The sequence below is a fragment of the Hippichthys cyanospilos genome, chromosome 21 (assembly GCF_059441005.1).
Source record: "Hippichthys cyanospilos isolate Australia breed blue-spotted pipefish chromosome 21, RoL_Hcya_1.0, whole genome shotgun sequence".
Lineage (NCBI taxonomy): Eukaryota > Metazoa > Chordata > Actinopteri > Syngnathiformes > Syngnathidae > Hippichthys > Hippichthys cyanospilos.
The window spans coordinates 1,069,609-1,090,668 of NC_142389.1; the positions used below are offsets into that span (position 1 = coordinate 1,069,609).

The 21,060-nt window shown below is 45.4% G+C and overlaps 2 protein-coding genes across 8 annotated transcripts in view; both read left to right on the top strand.

Annotated features, from left to right (window-relative positions):
* Window positions 1-21,060, top strand: part of triqk (triple QxxK/R motif containing) — a 60,561-nt gene that overhangs the window by 36,823 nt on the left and 2,678 nt on the right. The window lies entirely within an intron of this gene.
* runx1t1 (RUNX1 partner transcriptional co-repressor 1) overlaps window positions 1-21,060 on the top strand; it is a 51,948-nt gene that overhangs the window by 13,378 nt on the left and 17,510 nt on the right. For 2 of the 7 annotated variants that reach the window (XM_088405536.1, XM_088405541.1), the window contains exon 1: window positions 19,575-19,682. The exons of 1 other annotated variant lie outside the window; for it this stretch is intronic. In XM_088405536.1, the coding sequence (XP_088261662.1) occupies window positions 19,649-19,682 (34 nt within the window). In that variant the 5' untranslated portion in view covers window positions 19,575-19,648. Of the gene's footprint in view, window positions 1-5,553; window positions 5,649-6,897; window positions 7,198-19,574; window positions 19,683-20,381; window positions 20,528-21,060 lie in introns of those variants that run through there. 4 more of the 7 variants (XM_088405540.1, XM_088405539.1, XM_088405543.1 and 1 more) reach the window with 4 other exon arrangements.

The window sequence follows — 21,060 nt, forward strand, 5'->3', positions numbered from 1 at the left end:
GAGACAAAACGTTGAGTTGATACCGAAACCGATTTTGAATTTCCCTTTGAATATTTTCCGCGGGATCATAATCGTAATGGTACCAGAACGATTGAGACGATTGTATTTTTGGGTTATATGGCCCAACCCTACTCTGGAGCCCGTCCCGGCCCGGCCCGGCGCTAGCTAGCTAGCTAGCTAACCGGAATGAGCGCGCAATTAATGAAGTTTGAATGCGGCAATCAGAGTGAAAAGTTAGCGTGATTGGAGTGCGGCTCCCAGCGGAGGCTTTCAAGGCGAGCGGAGAAAGACGCGCGGCGCCGCGCCGGGCCGGGCCGGGTCGGGCCCGGCGCTACGGTCCCCCTCAAGTGGCTCCATGCCTCATAATTATGTGGTTGTAAGAAGAAAAAGAAAAAAGAGCGAAAAGGCTCTAATCAATCTGATTTAATTAAGTGCAGTCAGTCACATGAAACGGGCAGAATGGAATTAATAAGCACATTGTGGATTTGCATTTTCAGCCGTGTAATTACGGCGCCGAGAGAGCTCGCGCACGCGCACCTTTCGCGCCCGCCGGCGGGACAAAAGACAATCGCCGGCTGCCTTTGATCTCGCCGCGGAGATAGAAATGTTTTCTGTGTTGTTTTTTTTTTCTTGTATCCGCTTTGTGGCGTTTAACAAACAGCCGCGTGTTTGAAAGGCTCCTTTTGCCAGGTGCGCTTTTCACAGCGGCCTCGGAGCGCCGACCCGACCCGAGCCCGGGGCCCGAATGCCGGGTCCCGACCGCGCCGGGCCCAAAGTCGGGTCTCCAGTATTGTCGCTTCGTCCGGATGCTAGCTGCGCCGTAAAAGTGGAGCTGGGCGCGCAGCCGCGTAGCATGTGGGTCAGATTTAATCGCCGTCATTTCATTTCCCGCCTTCCTCAGCTCCGCAGATAGCGCCGGTCCCACCGCCGCGCCGCCGCCCAGGGAATGTGGCAGATAACAAAACTCCAGTAATAAGACCAGCTTTTTTTTTTTCGGATCTGATAAAACACCAGTTTTTTTCTTTTTTTTTTTTTTTGGTGGCAGCACAGGGTTGTGGCTAAAAATATAGAAAACAAATGAAGCGAGCGTGTTGATTAGCAGCGAGATGCTCGCGGGAGGCGTCGGGGAAATCTGGCGCTAACGTCGATACCGCTGATAGCGGAAGTCCTACTTGGCGGGACCAATCTTATCGCTTTTCTATTAAAAAGCGCGGCTTTCAAGTCGGATTTCGAGATTCATCTTAAAGTTTTGTGAAATGTTAGGGTTTTAAATTAAGGCTTTAAGGCAGGGGTGTCAAACTTATGGCCTGCGGACCGGTTCTTGTTAAGCCTATATGCTGGGATTCCAGACCTTTTTAGAATTTCGAGGCAGCCTGTTTGTTTGTTTGTTTTTTTTTTGTTAAATTAGGGTTTCAAGCACTTAATCCAGAGGCCAGTGTGTCCAGCGGAAGGCTCGGCATCAAACGGGACTCAAAAGTGTGTCACATGATTTGAGCCCATGAAACAAATGGAGAAAATGTTACGGCGTCCTTCTTCATCCGGATCTGCAGCTTTTTATCGACTATTTAACGCGCGCCTTTGCGTGCGCGCGCGCCGCCTAATGGCTTTTGAAATGGTCGGAAAGGGGAAGATGGCCGCGCCCCCGAGCCTTGCCCGGTGGGCCGTTATTACCAAAAGCGGCTCGCTTGCGGTCCAAGGATGACGAATGCTAATGAAGCGCCGCCACGCCAGCAGACGCTTAGCCGTGGCGTATCGCTCGCTCCTTTGGCCTTCCAAAGAGAAAACAGCTATTTCAAAGATGCGCCTTTTAGGAAGCGCTTGTTTGCCGGAGCCGGAACACGTTTTGATGGATGGCAGAGTACCGTATTTTCCGTACCATGAGGCGCAGCGCATTTCGAGGCGCGCCTTCAACGAATGGCCTATTTTAAAACTGTCTTCTTAGAAAAGGCGAGCCGCATTATAAGGCGCACGGAATAGAAGCTACAGTGGCTCGCTTTATGCAAAGCAAAGCCGAAAACTGGCTTGAATGAAACTGGCGAATGCACTTTTGTGCGATATAAAATAAACAAATGTAGAAAATGATTGCGAAGGCGGGGAAACAAAAAAAAAATCATGAATGTAAATGCACGGCAGGACATGTTGAGTTAATATTTGAGTGAAAGGTTGGGAGGGGGGCTCATTGTTAAGTGTTTTTGTGAGCTTTGATTGCAATTTGGCAGAAATAATCATCTGATGGGGGCGCGTGGGCGGTCCGGGGGGACCCCGCCGCAACGCGCGTGCATATTTGCGCACGTCGTCTTTTTTCTCGTATGTACTCGTGCAGTTAAAATGTTAGCTAACGTTAGCTCCGTACGTTTTGCAAGATGAGGATAATCTCAAAATTCTATCGCGTATATAATATTATTATTATATATATATAAATGTATTTAATAGAATAATATTTATGTATCATATACATAATAAAATAAAATATTATATTATAGATGATAATAATAAGAAGAACAAATGTTAATAATAAACAAAATAATGTTGTAGTAAAGTAATTATTTGCAAGTAAAATTAAACAATTACAATTTTTATAGCAATGTTTGACATTTTGATACGCTATACATGCTCCAATTCTGAAGCAATTGATATGGAGACAAGTTTTTGTAAAAGAAAGTGTGATTTTATACATAAATCAGTGCTTTTCATTGTATTTCTGGGCTTTAAAAAAAAAAAAAAAAAAAGTCTTTGCATTTGAATGAGTTTTTAATCAGCTATGCATAAATGAACCATTTTTTTGAACCCATTCAGAAGCAGCCATTTTTAGACTTGTTCATCCTATTGAAAAGAATTATAAGTAACTATGATTGAACCTTTGGAGTCTTAAAAAAAAAAAAAAAAACGTAAAAATGCGTCCTTGGGATTGAATGAGTTTTAAGTGAGCTCTGCTTTAACAAAGCGTCTTTGACTGTATATATTGACATGAAAGCTTTTGTTTGGACTTTTTCCCACCCGAGCTGGCGCTTGGCTCCGCCCCTCCCATGCCGTCCAATCCCGTCTTCCCCGCATGCCCGCAACAGGCCCCGTCTGGGTGGGCGCCAAAACCCGCTCGTTACCCCATGACTGATGGCTTCGTATCAGGTGTGCGTGAGTGGCCAGCTGGATCTTTTTTTTTTTTTGCTTGGCCAGGTGGGTGATGATGATGGATGAAGCCCGAGCGAGATTTTGGCGGTCTGGTTCCAAAAAGCCAAGCGGCGCGGGTAATCCTATCCTCATTTTTTGCACACGCGTGCAATTAAAAAAATAAGAAAATAAAGGAATACAAAAAACAGTCACTCTGAACTATTGATAACTATTCTTTTACCACAGCTTCATCTAGCGGATGCATAATGCAATCGGGGCCACTAATGTGGCTTCTATTCTATGCGCCTTACAATGCGCTGCACCTTATATATAAAAACACTTTGAAAAAAAGGCCATTCACAGAAGGTGTGCCTTATAGTGCGGACAAGGGCTTCTTCCATTTTGTTTTGCTCGCCGTCGTGTCCTCCACGTACCGCAATGCCGTTGATTATTTTGTGACAGGTTAATTCTGCGCGCCAGCAAAAACATTTTTTTTTTTTTTTTTTAATCTTGACTTTCTTTCATGCCAATTAACCTTGCCAGGCCTTTCAATTACGACCGGTCGCCTCTCTCTCTCTTTTTTTTCGTCCATGCTTCTTTCTCATCAAGCATTGAAGTCATCCTCAATGACTTGAGGACAATAGCAAAAAAAAAAAAAAGTTGTCATCACCTTGGCCACAAATTGCCATCTCCAAAAGGATTTACTTACCCGCCTGCGAAGCAATTTTCTCCCGTCAAGTCGTGTCACTTCTTTGTGCCGCCGCCGCCGCCGAGCAAGAATTTGGCCTTCCAAACGCTGAATGTCATCCCGCGAAATAAATAACACGGCATTTAACCGGAAAAAAAATGGTAAAATATCATGACTCGTTGTCGCGCTAAAGTTATGATTCCACAACAAAACAACATAGCCAAATTTCTCCTAACATAAATCTGCACCATGAAACAATTTTTTTTTTTAAGTCAGCAATATTCTGCAAAAACTACAAATACTATCATTAAGGTACAAAAAATCGGTCAATTTTAGTTCCATGATTACGTAAAAATTCGAACGTTTCCGCCAAGTGTCCTTTTATATCCGTTTTGTTATCAAATGATTCTTAAAAACTCGCCAAGTTCTTTAGCATAAATTCGCGCTCAATGCTAAGCTACATCAGGCATGAGAAAGCTGACGCGACGTGACCTGAAAATTGACGCGGAAAAACCGGGCAAAATAGAAAGGAACGACAGGCTTTGCGGACGTGGTTTCTCTCGCGACAATGGCAACCAAACATCTTGACGTCCGGAGGCGCGGATAGGATAGGCGCCGAGGAAACCTGCGAGGGAAGCGCCAACAAACATGTGTGTGTGCGTGTATGTGTGTGTGTGCCCTGCGATAATGGCGCAGGGGCAGCAGGAAACACACACACACACACACATGCCTGTTTTTGCTGCCGAGGGGTTCCTGGAAGTCAAGCGCCCGGTGCGATCGTACTCGCTCGCGCACAGGATACCTCGCCTCCGACTCGGGAAAAACATGCTGCGTGCGATACACACGCACGCAGACAAGCAGACTTCCTGCATTTTGCCACCTACTGGGCGGCCACCTGTGTCACCAGGCTGCCCGACCCCGCGGGTGGGGAAAACAAGCGCACATACACACACTCGCGCGTTCTCACACAGCTCAACAAAGGGGACATTTGGCAGTAAACAAGTGTCATTGAAAGACGACTTTGCAGTGGGAATTTCGTTCTATTTTTCTGGAGTTGGTTTTTTGGAATCATACTCATTTTTTTACTTCCAGGGTATTTGGTGTCAACCTTCTAGACTTCATCTCACGTAATCGTGCTAATTAATTACTGTCGAATGTTCAATTCTTTTTTTACGCAAACTTACAATATATATATATATATACATATATATATATTTGTCATATATTTTGAAAGGTTTTGGAATTTGCAGGCATTATCATTAGGATGCCCGCCGCCCTGTCTCTTGCTCGGCGCGTCACGGCCTTCGCCCCCCCCCCCATCTCCCGCCGCCGTCTTTGTCTGCGTGTCGACAGACGGCGACAAAAGGCGAGGAGCGGCGCAAGCGTTGCGGCTAATGGCGTCATCTTTTTCCCGGTGGAGACGCGGCGGCGGGAACAATAGAAAAGCCGGCGAATATTCGGCAGACAAACGCGCGAAGCGTCTCGCTAGCTCGGCCGGCCAGATCAATTTGGGACGTATGAAAAGTCTACGCACCCCTGGTGGAATGCCAACGTTTTAGCCATATCTGAAAAATGCGACTAAGATCCATCATGTTAAAAGGTTATCCAACATAAATGTAACCTTTACAACCGCGGTGACATTGAAAATAAAAAGTGAGGTGGAGTTGCAAAAGTGCGCACACCCCACTAATTTGGATGGGAGCCTCCTCGAACAGCTGAACTTTATTGGGAGCTGATGGGAGGAACCCCAGAGGTGCGTGCTGACACTTTTTGCAGATTTTTTTTGAACTCTTTCAATGCCAGAGCGGCATTTTCACGTTTTTTAAGAGTCCAGACATTCAATCCCAGATAAGTAAGTATCGATTTTGGACTTAAAGTGACACCGTGTAAGCTCTAGGCCGTTTTTCATTTTTCTCCTGCTAAATTACGAAAAAGTTATCTTCAAGGAGTTCTTCTGTCCGTTTTCCCGCCAGCTACCGAATTCTCTGGTAGAGGTCCGTAGTCATTTTTGCGTGACTCTCCCCCAGTCCCGCAAAATCGGTCTTTTTGCCCACTTTTTCAAAGCGCCTCGGCTAACACGAGCGAGCGCTAATGTGCTTAGTGTTCGCACCAGCAAGTGGCCTTAGCGGGCCAGATGACTTCCAGATGGTGCGGCCAACGTGTTTGCCTTAGGTCATTGGTCCCAACATAGGCAATGCCAAGTGTGTGTCTGGAAAGACACACACCAGTCAAAGACGCCCTCCAGCTTCCGGCTGCTTCTTGTCCACGCCGCAGCTTGGGCGTAATGACCGATAATTTCCCACTTGGACTTCCGAGGCGATTCCCGAGCAGATGACGTCGGGTTTCAAAAATCCTAAGCCGCACGGTTGGGCCCGTGATGCACTTCCACTCCGGTCCTTCGGGGGCGATGCTGAGCATTATCGAGCTGGCGACGCGCTGTAAAGGAGTACAACAAAAATGACACGAGTTATAGTTTTAAAATGGACAGATTGGCATGAGGTTTGTAGCTGTAGTTAACTATAAATAACACTCATAATGGCTGAAAATGTACTATAGTTAAGTTTGGAAATAGCTTTGTATTTTTAATTGAATAGATTTGACTAATATCTTTGAATGTCATTTTAAAATTCTGTACGTAATTGAGATGGGTAAACAGTCATATCAAGTATTGTGTCGGCCTTTTTGAAGGTATCAGTACTTGCAGCTCCACTCCAGCCCTGTGGGGGCGATGTTTTCACATTACTAAGTTGGTGTTAACAAGCCAACATAAAGGACTTGAGATTTATCGAAGTGATGGATGACCAAATGGCGTCAATTATTTATTTATTTATTTATTTATGCCTCTCTGACTTGGAAAAGTTTGAGAATCCCCGCGTTGCAAAATCATCCAGATTAAACCTGCCCATAACCGGCCCGCGGGCCGCACGTTTGACACCGCCGCACTAGTAGAATTAAAAACAAGTTTCCGTATCTGAGGTTTGAACTAATTGAGCACGTAGGAATGAAGCGGGTCCAATGAGACGGCGAGATCCTGGCGTCGGCCCCGCCCCCCGCCACCTGGCTTTTGCGCACGCAGTCTGCGGGCTTCAGAGCGCCGCCGCTCCCGCACGCAAGCGCGCGTGTCTCGTGTGCCAAAATTGGGAGGAAAAAAAAAAACCAAAACAAAAAAAAAACGCCACTCGCTCGAGCTTCTTGCGTCGACGTTCGCGCGGATTTCTGAGCCTGCCCCCCTTCGCCCGTCAGCCACTTCCGCCTTCGGACTTTTTGGGAAGTACACGCCGCCGAGGGCGAGCCTCGGTCCGGGCGCGGAGCTCCGGAGTCGCCGGCGCCTTTCCCGACAAGCGGCCCCGAAAAGCTCACGCCGACGCGCCGCATGGTGGGAATCTCCGACTCCTTTCAGTGTGAGTGAGCAGTTTTTGCTTTATTATGTGGAAAGATGATGACGGCACCCGGCTTGTTTGCGCCTGCTCATCTGGACGCATTTTTAGCCACATTTTTTTTTTTTTTTTTGCAAGATGCATGCTGGTGCGTGGGCTGTCTCTCGCTTTCTGCGGCTGGCTCACTCGGCGTGTGTAACAGTGTAACGGGTTCCCGGCCGTGTTTGGACTCCACTGGGAATATTGTTTGCACACACACGCGCGCACACACACACAGATGGTGTCGCTGTGATGCTGCCGTCGCGCAGGTGATGCCACAAGTACGGCTCGTTATTTCATTGCTATTTGCATTGTATTCTGTCATTTGCGCAAAAATTGCGATCGATACTTGGAATTGTTTCGCTTTGGGTTGGGGGGGGGGGGTCAAGAATGCATGTTGTTGCTCCGTGCATGTGTGTGTGTGCTGCATTCACATGCACACACATGTTGTAAAAACAGTGGGACTCATCATCTGAGTCCATCTTTATTTCCTTATCTTGTTTAATGCAACCAAATTTGGGGGGTGTTTTTGTGCCCAATTTCCCAATTTCTTTCAGGGGGGCAATTAAAATTGTCCAAATGTTGCATTTCTGTTCAAAGCTACCCAGAAATGTGTCAATTTCCCCCCTTTTTAAAAAAACAAAACACATGTTTTTTCTTTTGTAAAAAGCAACTCAATTTTGGAGTTTTTCTGTATAAAACAACAACGTTTGTGATCATAAAACTCCGAAATTTGGGTCTTGTTTTGCACAAAGCAACCCCCAAAAATGTTGGGTCATGTTTTTTGTCCTCATGTTCTTTTTGGCTGGGTTGCTTTCAGATTGTTGGGTCTTGATGAGCTAATTTGGGTCCCCACCTGGATGGTTTTTGACCTAGCCGTTTTTAGAATGCCCTTCAACTTTTGAGATTGAATTCCTAACCCAACAACTTGGGTCGGGTCTTTTATGACCCGGTTTGGGTTCTCGAGTGAAGTGTTGAGGCGTCCTTGCGCTCGCGGTGTCTTCCGAGCGGCCATCTGCCTGGACGCCGGCCCGCCGCACACCTGGCACAAGCAAGCCACCCACGCACCCCCCCCCTCCTTTTTTTTTTTTTTTTTTTTACTGGGCCACGGGGTCAAACGCATCCGGCTGCCACACAAGCACGCACGTGGCCTTGCAAACTTGTTGTGGCTGCACGTCGCTACATAATGTGGGAACCATGAGAAATTCTAAGCTTTTTTTTTTTTGAAGAGAAACATCAAGAGACACGTCCAAGGCACAAATAGAAAGAAAAGAAAATCTTGTTTTAAAATACATATATCATTTTAATATAATAATCAGCCCAATTTGTGGCAAAAAATCCACTGCTTTTCTTAATTTATATATTGTGATTATTATATATTTATATACATATTTTTTGGGTAGGAAATCCTACGAAATATGTCGGAAAATTTTGTAGGCTTGTGTCCTAAAAACATGGGCCAAATTATTGAAAGAAAATGTCATTTTTCACAGCACTATGGTGATGGATTTGACTTGTTTTTTTATGGATGAGCGTATATAGATCAGTCAAGCTTGGTTGAGTCTCACCGTGTGTGTTATTGACTGAATCAAGAGTGTGCGCGCGCGCGCACGTGTTTTGTCGGCGATCAATAAGCCCTTCGATGGTTATCAACGAGTGGGTGCTACTCGGCGCTGCTTATTGAATTTCATCGGCCGTGAAAGACGGTGTTTAAGGGGTTGCGCATTTTTCTGTGTGTGTGTGTGTGTGTGTGTGAGTGTTTTATTGAGGCCAGAAGTGTGCCTGCATGAGAGTCTTACTTAATGTCAAGAGTGAGCACTACAAGGTGATTTTATTGGCGGGCGGGAACGTTAGCTGCTAAGTGCTAACAGCAAATAATCAGGGATCTGTTTGACTGGACCGCCGGTGAATGCTTTGCTGTAAATTTCAGAATATAAGACGCTACTTTTTTCCTCTTGCTTTTAACCCTGCGGTTTATCGTCCAGCGTGGCTCGTCCGCAGTTTTTTACTAGCCACCAGGGGGCGGTCTCCCTGTAAACAAAGGGAGACAGAAGAAGATGCTATCAGATTAATGGTTGAGTTTTAATTGCTCTTTTACTACCGCCCCGGGGCACTCTCAACTAGTAAATACAATCAGGCACGTTACTGTTGTGTTGGTGCAGTATTCAAACACTCAAAGTGTGTCAGTTACGTTGAAAATATGCTTGTTTCTAAACATGCAAGTGTGTTAAGTCCCGTGTTTAATGCATGATGTGTTTTTTTTTTTGGGGGTCGCTAAAACGCGCATTTGTTTTTAATACCGTTAGCCAAATGCTAACGCCGAGGTTGCCCATCCGTCTTTTGTCTTGATGATTATCAATGCCGTACCTGTCCTCTCTCTGACTCGCCAGCCTCGTTTGTTGACTCCTATTTTATAAAAATTAAAAAAAAAAAAAACACACACCAACGTCAGTCAACGTCAACGAGCGTCAGTCAAGTCGTGCGACAGGAGCGCCTCATCTCCGAGGTCAACCCTGTCAAAACGATTCAGCGGCTTCTTTCCTCTGCCGTCGTCAGCCGCGGAGAAAAATGTCATCTCGGCTTGGGTAGCATTTATCGTATTTGCGTGTAGCCTGCAAATGCGAAGAAAGGCACGCGCCCGCCGCGCTCCCTCCGCACTTTCTATAGAGCGGGATTGAGTGGCTAATTAACTGTACTTTCTCGGACGCGCACTCGCACGCACAGATGTCTGTCCTGTCTTTCTCTCGCGCTGTTTATTTTCCTGCCTCCATCTGGAGTCTGCTGATATTGTAATCGCCCTAATGCACATTGCCTTCCCCTCTCTCTCACACACACACGCACACACACACATGCGCACATTGTGCCCGTCCTGACAAGCCCCTTTTCTTTTTCTCTTCTTATTCCAAAAAGATAAGCCTCTGGATGTGATTTTTGTGTGCGTGACTGTGCGCGCGCGCTACGCGAATACAAAAAAGGTGGGCGCACGCTGTAAAGTGAAGATGTTACCTGGTATCACCTCACGTCCGCGCTAAATGCAAAGATAACGACGGCGAATGTCTGGATTTGGGGGACCGGTTGTGAATGCTCAAATTTGTCTTTTTTATGCTAGCTAGTGTATTGTTTAAGTTGTCTCACGTAAACACAAACCATGTATTGCGCAGAGGTGAATGTAAGATGCCGGGATTTGTAGAATTGGGTGTGCTTCTTCTGTATGGAGAAGGGAAGGTCCCCGATCGGTTGGGGGAGTTGAGCAAGCCGCGTTAACAAAGGCACTTGCATTCCTTTTTCTTTGCTTGAAATGTGAAGACATCGAATGTCAGTATTTGTACAAGCAGGTTGACGCCTACTTTGTAGAGAGTGGAAGGTCCCCGACCGGTTGAGGGAGTTGAACGAACCTGCCTACTAAAGGCAGATAGAGTCCTTTTTGTTGAAATGTTGAAAGAAGTTGCATGCCGGTGTTTGTAGAGCCAGGTGGACGACTTCCCTAAGGAGAATGAATGGAAGGTCCCCGACCAGTTGGGGGTGTTGACCAAACCTGATAGAGAAACCAGATAGATTCCTTTTGTTTTGTTGAAATGTTGAAAGCAGCTGCATGCCGGTGTCTGTAGAGGCAGGTGGACGACTTGCGGAAGGAGAATGGAAGGTCCCCGACCGGTTGGGGGTGTTGACCAAACCTGCCTATTAAAGACAGATAGATTCCATTTTGTTTTGTTAATGTTGAAGAAAGCTGCATGTCGGTGTTTGTAGAACGAGGGGGACCAGTTGCGCGTGGAAGGTCCTCGATCAGTTGGAGTTGAGCAAGCAAAGATACCTTTTTGTTTTTGAAACCACACAAAATGACCGTGTTTTGCAAAGGTTTCGGAAAAAAACAGCCCCGGTCAATCATTTTTATTTTCTTATTAAAAACGAGCCAAAGGCATCGTGAAGAAGAAGTTTCTCCATGTTCTGGCATGGACAGTCCCCCCCCACCAAAAAATCCCTTTCCCACAAATCAACGGCACGCTCTTGTTGCACATAACGTGCAAAGGCATTAGCGGCACGCGGCTGGAAGGGAATCAAATTTTTGTTTTGTGTTTGATGAATGCGGCGGCGTTTTGTGTCAGCGGCATACAAAAGGCGCCGATTGTCTTGTTGACGCGTCCGACAGACTGCCTCCGCTGTGAAAAAGCGCCAATTATTTCCCGGCCTTTACAGAAAGCAAAATGAGCGCAGACGTTTTGGGGAAGAAGACGACAACGCCGGTCAATTTTCTCCCCATGCGCCCGAGAGTAAAAAGCCTTATTTTGTTTAACTTCTTCTAAACCAGGAAACCACGCAATTATGGAAAATTGCAGCGTCGGGAGAAAAGTGGCGTGCCGTGTCCCCCAGACAAACAATTTAGCCGTAGCCCATCTTTGCTAAACTCGTGCGGAAAATTGCTAAATTGCTTCAGTTCAACCGGCAACAAGAATTTAGTAGAAAGTGCAGTTTTTTGGTTGTTTGTTTTAAATATCGTTCCGCAAAACAAGCAACATATTTTGACACGCCTACAATTCGTGAAACGCTTCAGCTAGCAAATATTTTTTGGGATGGGAATGTAGCTAGCTAGTTAAACAACAACGTTTGCTGATTTTGTTGATAACGTTCCACGTTTACCTGATTGTGTGTGTGTGTGTGTGTCTTTAAAGGGCGGAGCCTGGCTGGGTGAGTGACGTGGGAGTCGGCAAATGAAATTTTACACACGGCTTAGTGGAAGGCTAACTAGCTAAAGCGTTAGCCAAAGTGTGTGACAGGTCTGTGTTGGGGAAAAATAATGGCACTAAAAAAAAGTTGTTTTTTTTATTACTCTTTAAAAAATGCACAAAATCCACCAAATAGTCAAACGGACTCCACCCACTTATTATTATTGAGTTGACACTAGTTTAATGTACGTTTAATGACTTTTTTTAAGTCAAGATTTCTTACGAACTTCATAGAACTGTATTTACCTGATACTACTTTAGCATGATAATATTTTTTTAAATACCCATAAATGAAGTTTCACAAAACATTTGTCAATTTTTTTGCACACAATGTTCCTATTTTTTCTTAAATTTGAACAAAATAGCTAATCATTAAATGTAAGGTAAAATAATAATCTTTAATTTCATACTTTAAAAAATGTATTCTGTACTAATATATATATATATATATATATATATATATATATATATATATATATATATGTGTGTGTGTGTCTCTTTTTAAGCTAATATTGAAAGATGGTAAGTCTGAGTCAATCGAGCAAGTTTTTGCGGTGAGCGGTATCGGGCACGCAAAAAAAGCGGGCCCATAAATCCCTAGAAAGCTTTCCGCGGGGACTCAATGATGTGGAAGCGCCCGTCAAAATTGTAGCGATGCGTTTGCCTCGTTTTGCTTGAGCTCTTCTCCAATTTAACAAGCCTCATCGCAGATGCGTTTGCCCGAGACCTTCTTTTTTTTTTTTTCCCCTCCGTCCAAACGACTCTCGCAGACACGCGATAAAATTCGGGGGTAAACCCGTCCCGCCCCGGAATATTTTTGCAGATGTGGCGATATAGTTTGGATTTCGCGGCGATGATTTCTTGGCCATCTGTTTGCAGCGCCGCCGCCACCTATGTCTCTTGATCAACATCTGCTTTTCGCTACCCCCCCCCGCACCCCTTAACTACTGCTGCCTCACACATGTGCTAACCATTAGCATGTCATAGCATGGAGAAAGTGTAATAAGTTTCAAGCTTTCACTCTTCTTTTTCGGTTGTTTCCATAACTGCAAACAATTTAGTGGTTTCACGCGCGAGGACGGCTTACTGCCGGCGCCACGCTAGCCGTTAGCCGTTAACGACAAGTCAAGCGGATTCCTTGATCTTGATCGGGGATTGTGTTGCACCTGTAAAGTTGCAGCTGGTCTGGCGGCGGCTCCTTTGGGTGTGAAAGCGACGACGGCACGGAAATTTTTGCAGATGGTTTTTGTGAAAGCCGCTACCTATCAAAGCTGTTTTTTTCCAACTGTGCGAAGGGTACGGTTAGGTTTATTGATCCCGACCCCACCCAAGTCACCTCTAGTACTGCCATCGGAGGCAAATTTCCATTCCCGCTTTTCTGTGTGAAAGGTAGTGGAAGAAGTACTAGTGGTATCGATACTTGGTATCGGCGACTCGCGCTGCTATAGGAATGACAAAACGTGTTTTGTCCGCCATTTTTTCGGAGCGCTTTTGTTATTTTGCACTAAAAAATGTAAATTCGAGGAAGCTGGAACTGACATTAAGGATTTTTTTTTAAAGTGATCTGATTTTTCTTTTGGGGTGAAATTTTGTGTATTTGGTGTAGTAATGGTATCAGTACTCGGTATAGTACTCATACTGGTAGCGGACTGAACATAAGTGGTATCGGCCACTCTTGGTGCAGTTTCTTTTCATTTTGCACTAAAAAAATGCACATGAGATGAAGACAAAAGTCACAATATTTTGGTATTTTCGGGGGAAACTTTTATGTTTTGCATCTGAGTAAAGCGCGGCTCAAATGTGGAATAATTAGGGGATTCTCGGTCTGAAAACAATGCTATTGAACATCCCTAATGCACTATAATTAGTGGACAGTTGATGTTTTTTTTTTGTTTTTTTTTCCCAGGGAGAGGAAACATTTTGAAGCTAGAATGTCATGTTTTTCCAACTTTGCCTTTGCGGTCGGTGGATTTCCTCCAACTGACAATAAAAGTCCGCGGCGAGGGAAAGTGACGTACCGGGGGTCCCGAAACGGCGGGCCGGACCCGACGGGCCGAGGGCGTGGGGAAAACAGGCCGGCCTCGCCGACCGCGCGGAATGTTTCCACAAAAATAGCCAGGGCCGCCGCCGGAGACTTGATGGAAAGAGCGGCGGGCGGGCGGGCGGGCGACAGGAACCGGGCCGGGCCGGCCACACAATGGGCCCCGAGAATGAGAGGAACCCAGATAGCCCCGCGGCTCAGGAACCAGAAGCCAGAGGACGGGAGCCTGAGAAGCCGGCCGAGCTTCTCAGGATGTGAGCGTGCGCGCGGCGCTCAGGATGTTTGCTTTTGTTTTTGTCTTTTCTTTTTTGCGGCGCGGCAAGGTGATGCGCAGGATGGTCCGCGGCACCGGGAAGGGCGACCCCGGCTCGTCCCGCCCGTCCTGTCCTATCGGGCTTCCTCAGCCACCTCGTGGGAACGCTCGCATGCGGAGGAAGGAACTTTTCCGGGACTTCTATGTGCTCCGCCAACGCTTTTTTTTCCTTGGGGGTGGGGGGAAACCACCATCGTGTTTAAAACATACTGTTGGGCGTTAAGAACATGTTTTTTTTTTTGCAGGTTTTTGACGTTTAAAATCCTTTCATTTATTCCGTTTTCATGAAAAACGTCTTAAAATCTTACACAGTGTTCCTTTAAGGTTTTTTTTTGCAAAAAATGACCACGTATAGAGAGGCTTTAAAAAAAATTTCAGTAAAAAACAACCATCTATAGTCAGCTTTTCACACAAAAAAAACCCCACCATGTATAGTAAGACATTTTTTTAATGTAAAAAAATGACCATGTATTTAGTAAGTCTTTTTTTCGTGGAAAAAAAACGACTATTCTTGCAACAAAAAAAGGACCAGGAATAGTAAGACTTTTTTTTTTTTAAAGAACCTTTACAAAGGTTGTTTTTTTTTTTTTTCTTCTTAAACCAACCATTTATAGTGGGGATTTTCTCGTAAAAAAAAAAAAAAAACTGTAAAGTCAGGCATTTTTTTGTATAAAAATATGACCATGACTTTTTTTTCCGGAAAGAAAAAGAAACAACCGTGGGGAGAATAAAACGACCATGTACAGTATATTAATCGGAATACCTTTGTGAATAATGTTACTTTTGTAATGTTGTGGAAGCGTTTGCAACCTCATCGTTTGGTAAAGTCCAACTTTTTGCTACGTGATAAGAAGGCTACGTCAGCTTTTTTCAACGCCGCCGCCATCAAAAGCCTAGCATCGGTCTGCAGAGGAGGAGGCGGGTCCAGATGGTCGGGGACCCGCGGCGCACGCGGGGAGCCGTCACGCTTTTGCTGTCGTTGCGGCGCATTTTGCCACGCGCGGAGCATACGGGGTGTGCTGGGGACGCGGCAAGCCTGAAAAACGAGTGTCGCGCTACGTGTCGCGAATGGAGAATGCAGCGGGCAACCGTCGGGGGTGCCGCTCTTATCCTATTGGCGCCCGGCTTTATCAATTACTGGCCACCCGCCGAGGCGCAAGCCAGCGGCGTGTTCGCGCGGGAAAATCCATGGAAAATGGCTTGCCAGCATAATGGTTTACAAGTCGTCGCCAATATTGTCATTTTGGAAATAGATTGCATAAATGGCTAAGTCGGGGTGTCCAAAATGTGGCCCGGGGGCCGTTTGTGGCCCGCCATACACTTTTTTGCGGCCGATACCGAAAATTTATTTTGACATGACGCGCAACGCTATCTAAAGTCGTGAAAAAGCTTGATGGTGGACAAATAAAAGGCTAATTTGCCTAATTGCTTGCGTGATTTCATTTTTCCAATGTTCAATATAATAACACGGCCCTTGTCCCTAAATACACACCATTGTCTCCTAAATATTGTGTTTACTAATTCCCAAATCATTGAACTTCCTCACAAACACATTATTTATAAAAAAGAAAAGTAAATATGATCTGCGTTGTATATTTGTATATATTTTTTATATATATCTTATATGTTTTTTTAAAGCATATCGATAGCAAACCAAATACGTGAAAATAACCCAACATGAATGTAGCCATATTGGGTTCTTTTTTTAAGCCAGTAATTTCACGGCGAATGTTAAACACGGCGAATGTTTTATGTCCCAATAGAGTCTTCATGGCAAAATGCGGCGTTTTCCTTGAAAAAGTGCCACGTTGCTGCGGCTTTTTTTTTCGCCAAGCCTCCACATCACCTGCCATTTTCGCTGCCAATTTTTGCCGTCTCACACACACACATCCTGGCCGTCTTCTTTGTGTCTGCGTTATTGTTGCGATGACATTTTCGGCGCTTCCTTGGCCTCCAATAGCCGCAGCGCAAGAGTTGGCTGCAATCACAATTTGGGAAATAAACAGAGGCCTTTGCTGGATTTTAGTTTTTTTCTTTGGGGGGGGCTAAACATATGTTCATCAAATGCCTGCATGCCGGCAGAGCGCAGTGCAAGAATACCACAGAAGAAGAAGGAGGAGATGACAGGAAGTGGTGGGGGATCAATATAGCGTCCATTAATTTTAACAGAGTGCTGCTTGAGCGATACACAAAAGTCACTCCACCCCCCCCCCCCCCCCCACCCCTTTCAAATGATTGTATGGAGAAGGTGTTTCCATGGCAACGTGGGTTGTTTGCACCACCTTTTTGGGGTGCTCAGATGTCATGTTGAGACTGAAATGTTTTTGCGAACAAATGGAACATACTGTATATATTTATGGCAGAATGTTGGTAATGGTAGGAAGAAAAAAAAAAGTGCCATTGTTGGAGGGAAGTCAAAAGGCATTTTGAGAGCTAAGATGTGACCGTTCAGACAAGGTCAAAATGCAATATTGTTGTGGGGAGAACATAGAATAAATAAAATGTTTTCTGGCAAAACCTGGCAGTTGAAAGTGTGTCGTGCACAATGCAATGTTTTCCTGCAGCAATCGCATCATTAAATTGTAGAATGTGCATCATGCAAAATGCTGCATTTTTGTGGCAATATAGGATTATTTGATGGCAAACTTTAGTAGCTGAATTGTTGAATTTGTGTCGTGCAAAATGCAGCGTTTTTTGCAGCAATCCGAAAATTTCCTGGCCGAATTCGCTGATTGAATTGTAGACGGCGCGTCATGCAAACTGCAGCATTTTTGTGGAAGTAAATTGTGAAGAAAAACATTTTTTCCCGATACAGAGGATGAGTCGCTCTTGTGTCAGACGGCTGCAGTCTGTACTTAATGTCGGATTTTCGTAGGCCCGAGTATCGCTGCCCGTTATCCACACTCTCCACGAGCCCTCGATACTTAAAAAAAGGTTCGCTTTAACCGTTGTGCGATGAATACTAAAAATGAGCATGACTTTTTGTAGGCGTTTGTATGATAAGCGCGATTCCCGGCGGAAGCCGACGCAAGGGCGAGCCGGAGCCGGCCGAGCGAGAAGTCGGTGGCGGTGCACAGATGGCGAGCTGTCAGCGTCCGCGCGCCCGCCCCGCCGTCCCGCGTGTGCATCCATGCGTGCGCGCGCGCGCGTCTGCGCCCTCCGAGCTCGGCCGGGCGGCGCAGATGGCTCTGCGGGAGGCGCGCGCTTGGCATCGCCAGCCGCCGCGCTGCCCCCAATCTATGCCCCCCCCCCCCCCAAGTGTACCTGCCGCCAGCTGTACCCTCACAACACTGCATATGAGTCGATATCTGTTATTTGCTGAAAATCTCCTTCCTTCTGTTTTGCTCTCACTATTATACTTGTTGTTTGTACATGTGATGCGTTTTGCCAAAAGCCTTTCGTGCTTTGGAATGGTGCAATTTGTTTGCCTTTCATTTTGGGGTATTTTGTCCAGTCCTTTGATCTTTACATCAAAGGCGGAAAGGAAGAATGCAAAAGGGAGCTGAAATTTCATCCGGGTGGTGTCGAGCTGTCATATCACACAACCAGAAATGTGTTATCTGTTTTCTAAAATACTGGGAGAATGAAAAGATAAAAACGATCCAAATACCGCACAAGGCTACCGTATGACAATAAGACTTGAATTGATCCGCTAGCCTGGCGTGACGCGCTAGCGACAGCATTCCCTCACAAACGATCGGCGTTCCCGCCTCTCACCGTAGCGCGTCACGCTGCTCCGGGAGGTATTTTGGCGAGCCATCTGCTAGCTCGCCACCGTTTGGGCGCACCCGCGCAGGAGGCCGCGCCAGCGCCAGGCAAGCTGCCGGCTGCCCGGCGCTGGCGCGGCTCCACGTGGAGTGGTGGCATCCATCTGTGGCTGCGCTCGCTCGCTCGCCCGCTCGGTCAGGGCGCCGCGTGGCGCCAACAAAGGCTAAAACTTCTTTCGGTTGACAGTGACCCCGCGGCGCCTCATGCGGCGCGCTAATTCACCACCGAGTCCGTTTCCGGTGGATTTGTTTGGAACTTGATGCTACTTTGGATTGGAGGCTATTATCCCATTGTTGTGCTAGCGTCTTATTTAGGCCGCTAGCTAACAGGAGTGATGAGCGTCACGTGAAGGTGGCGTGCCCATGAATTTAGGCCAGTTTATGAAACGTGGGTCCGCGGCGGTGCACGAGCTAGCCAGATGGCTTTATTTAGTGAGGTCCAAACTACGGCCCGGGGGCCATTTGCGGCCCGCCATCCACAGTTTGCGGCTTATGACATATACTGTAAAGGTATTTGTATCACAAAACCTTCATATATGTTTATATTTATCTATATTTATACTTTTTTTTTGATCCAGGGCAGCAAAAGATGGCAACGACAGGCATCACACTGTCTATTTTTTGATGTATTTATTTATTTAGAGGGGGGAATAAAGTCAGCAAAGGACAGCTGATGTTGGAGACTACATACGTTGTGTTGGCCATTGTGCACACGCGCACGCGCGTTTGTGTTGTTGGGGTTTTGGCGGCAATGTTTGTGCGCGCGTTAATATTTGTGCGACGGAGCAGATGGTGTTGAGACCTTCAGCGTGCCATTGATGAATCTCCTTATGTCTTTTTGCTGGCTCGGCACAGTGTAAACACTGCAGCAGGATGCACAAGAGTGTTGGGGATTGGCTGCTTCATTACGCTCCTTGCTCCGTTTTTTTTTTTTTTTTTCTCCCGAATGTCAAAATGTAAATAACGCCCTCATGTTGCGCCGCTTTTTTGGCAGCACGCCATTTGGATACAGACAGCAGCGGTAGGGTAACTAAAAAGTGTAAAAATGCAATCCAAATGCCGGCTCTCTTTGTTTGTTTTCACAATGTTACAAGGGAAAAACAGTAAATAATGTGGAGGGAAAAAACGGATTGAAAAATATTTGCGCATAAATGCTATTTAAAGTAAATCACACAGGTATGAAAGATTCCCCCCCCAAAAAATAACAGTAGACAAAATAATGCAAATCATTGGATAAAGTACATGACAAACAAAATCAACAGAAAATACAAAGAAAAAAAAGTAATAGAAAGAATTAGATATAATAATTTTAAATGATGGAAAAAATACTGTGAAATTTTAAAAGAAAAAAAATATGACATTAAAACATTGCATTAAAAAAATACTTGTTCAAAAAACTGTTGGACAAAAATACTCAAATACAACCCAAAAAAAAATATTATGCATGGAAATTTGATGTCACAAGGATTTGTCTTTTATGAGCAGTAGAAAAGGAAATGAGGTCACAAGGCTTTGTCAGTTGCGACTCCGATGAAAGAGCTTATCTCACTATCGTCGCAAAAACAAAACGGCGAACAAAGCGGGACGGCCGAAAATGTTTAGCGCAAAGACGTTTGGAGACGACGTTGGTACGTGAGCGTCTGTACTTCTTGATGCTTGAAGACAAAGAACCGTAAACCGATGCTGAATACTTTTAGCCCATCTATGGCATATCGCATTGTATGTTAGCTATCATTTGACAAAACAGGTTTATATCTTAAATTGTAAAAGTAACCCATTTAGCCAAATCGTACCGTTCAAGGTAATTAACTTTAGCCAATCTATGGCGTTTCACGTTGTATGTTAGCCAGCAAATTTTCATTTGACAAAACGTTTGGTTTGTCATTTGCTCTGTGCGACGCTAAAACAAAGCGATTTAACGTCTTAAATGGTAAAAGTAACATTTTTTTTGCGCCATGGGGTACCCCGTCGTGGGATGTTGGAATGTAGGCAAATGGCAGTCTTAACGATGGTATCACTTGGCTTTTCTTTGGGTGTTTTTTTTTTTTTCGTTTTGGAAATCTCGGCGGTACAAAAGGCAGCCCTTTTCACAGTTTTTGTTCGTGTGTTTATTTTTTCAAGTAACTACTAGCAGCGTGATTGACTTGGCGATGAGGCAACATGGGTCAATTTGTGACCTCATCCTTGGCGCGCCCCCTCCCAGAAAGGCCTTTATTGCAGCAGCCTTGTTTCGGGGGGCCGGAGTGATGCAACGCGCGCGTAACCTCGGCAACGGCGAGCCGGCGGGGCGTCGAATGGCCTTTCTCTGGGCAAGAGAAAGGTTTGGTAAACACGGGCGATCGCGGAAGCGCCGAGCGCCGAGCTGATGTAAGCCCGGAGACATACTTGCGCTGAGCGGCGGCCGGCTAACGTCTTCGCTTACCGTTGCCTTTTAATGAATGTAATGTTGGACCCCGTGGAGGCTCTGCTATAGGTTTGGCTTTTATCTTATTGATCGGATTTTGATCTTTTAGCCGTACGCCACTCCCGACATCACAGGAGTCTTCTGTGCGCCGCCGAGAAAATGTTGCTTCTAACGAAAAACTTTGCTAGTGTTCAATTATTTAAAAATTTGAAACTCATTTTTCAACATATCTTGGAATATTTTTAACCGTGCACCCCAACATCATCCATAACTGAAGTGATATTGATGCTAGGTTTTTTTTTTGCCTTTTATGGTGTTTCTTATGATGTGTTAGCATCAAGCTAGGCTAAAAGTGTGTGCTTTGAAAGTAAGTGTGATGCAAAAACTAGCTTGTAGCATTGTGTTTGTCTATTTGAAGACAGCTACTTGTGATGTTTTTTAGCACCAGCTAGCGTATTTGCTCAGCGTGCATCCTATAATATGCTAATTTCTTGACTTGGAAATGTAATGCTCGAATCTATGCCTATAATTATAATTATTTTGTGTTTTTCTTGAATGCATTTAAATAGAAGTTCTTTTGAAGTGATGTTGATGCTCGGTTT